General features: G+C 41.1%; 1 protein-coding gene across 1 annotated transcript; it reads left to right on the top strand.

Annotated features, from left to right (window-relative positions):
• Positions 1-380: 380 nt before the first annotated feature.
• On the top strand, positions 381-1,471 carry LOC103086440 (Golgi phosphoprotein 3-like). The gene is given in 2 exon segments (XM_082930913.1): positions 381-393; positions 1,047-1,471. Coding segments are annotated over 2 exon segments (438 nt in total).
• The last annotated feature ends 351 nt before the right edge of the window (positions 1,472-1,822 follow it).

Below are 1,822 nucleotides of genomic sequence, written 5' to 3' on the forward strand. Positions count from 1 at the left end.
TCACTCTCAAGGAAGTACTGAATAACCCACCACTCTTTAAATGTGAGCTGCACATAGTGACTTCCGTCCAAGAGTACAGAACAGAAAGGGGTGAGGGAGGAATAGCTTTATATTGGAGATACCTGACGAACCCTCCCACAGCCTGGTGATCAAGGTCAACATCAACAGTGATAAATCATGCTGATAGTATGCACCCTTTGTGGTCTCACCCCCCCCCCCCAAACCTGTAACCTCAGTCTCATCGTGAGAAAAACATCAGATAAATCCCAAAAAAGGGACAATCTACAAAGTACACGACCACTACGTCTCAAAACTGTCAAGGTCATCAAAAGCAAGGGAAGACTGGAGAACTGTCACCACCAGGAGGAGCCTAAGAAAATATGACAAATAAAGGTAATATAATAACCTGGGTGACATCCTGGAACAAAAAAAGAACATCAGGCAAAAACCAAGGAAATCTGAATAGTGTATGGACTTCAGTTAATATTAATGTATCAATGTTCATTCATTGTGACAAATGTGCTGCATTAATGGGGAAATAGCAGTGGAGCATGTGGAAATGCTTTACTATCTTTGCAACTTTTCTATAAATCTAAAATTATTCCTTTAAAAAATTTATTTAAAAAATAAAAATAAATGAACCTCTAATTTATACTTTGGCTATTTATTGACAACTTTATGTTGCTAGAAATGTACCAGGAATTATCATTTTACAATTTGACTCATATCTACCTCACACCAAAACCATTAGCAATCTGTTCTAATTCGTGTATTTGAACACTTTATTCATTCTCTTTTCCAAATACTTATTGAGCAATATTATGTTCCAGGAAATATACCTGGTGCCGGGCTATAGAGATTAATAAAATATGATTCCTGTCCCACAAGAAGTTTACGTTCTGGGAACACAGACCGTCCTAGAACACTTGTGTTCCACTTCTCCAGAAGCAAACCAGCTACAATGAACACATTTTGCTATTCCTATTAAGAGTACAAAGAAAATAATAGCAGAAATTCTTCTCTAGCTTTTAAGTGCTTTTGTTTAGGTGAGACATGGAATTCATTAAAACTGCATTATCAATTAAGAAACATGCAGGAATGATTAGCTTAAAACCTGGTAGACAAGAGCGTATTGACAACCAAGAAACAGAACTTCCTTGTTGTTGACATGACGACACATCCCCTCACCAACAGCAACATTAAGCAGCGCCTCATCAAGAAGGTGCAGGAAGCCGTTCTCGACAAATGGGTGAACGACCCTCACCGCATGGACAAGCGCCTGCTGGCCCTCATCTACCTGGCCCACGCCTCAGATGTCCTGGAGAACGCGTTCGCTCCCCTCCTGGACGAGCAGTACGATTTAGCCACCAAGCGGGTGCGGCAGCTCCTGGACTTAGACCCTGAGGTGGAGTGTCTGAAGGCCAGCACCAACGAGGTGCTGTGGGCAGTGGTGGCCGCCTTCACCAAGTGACCCTGCGCAGAACCGAGCGTCCTCCTTTCTCTCGAGGGATCGTTTTTCTTCCAGGGACTCCTGGTTTTCTGCAGTTTGTACTTCCCACACTATAATTGGCTTTTGTTTTATGAAATGGTGGGTGGCTTTTCCTGTTGTGGGTGTGTACCTGCAGGAAGCTGCTGGTATGAGAGACCTTTCTAAACCTTTCTTAGGTTTAGAAAAAAATGTTTTACTGCCTATTGGCATTTCATTCCTTCTTGACTTCAAGAGAGTTGCTGTTCTCACTGTAATAGACTTTGGATTTTTGTTATATTTACTTTCAAACTACCTCCAGTTTCTTTCTTTCCTTTTTTTTTTTTTTTTTTTTTT

Source organism: Lipotes vexillifer, unplaced genomic scaffold (genome assembly GCF_000442215.2).
Source record: "Lipotes vexillifer unplaced genomic scaffold, Lipotes_vexillifer_v1.1 scaffold896, whole genome shotgun sequence".
Taxonomy (NCBI): Eukaryota; Metazoa; Chordata; class Mammalia; order Artiodactyla; family Lipotidae; genus Lipotes; species Lipotes vexillifer.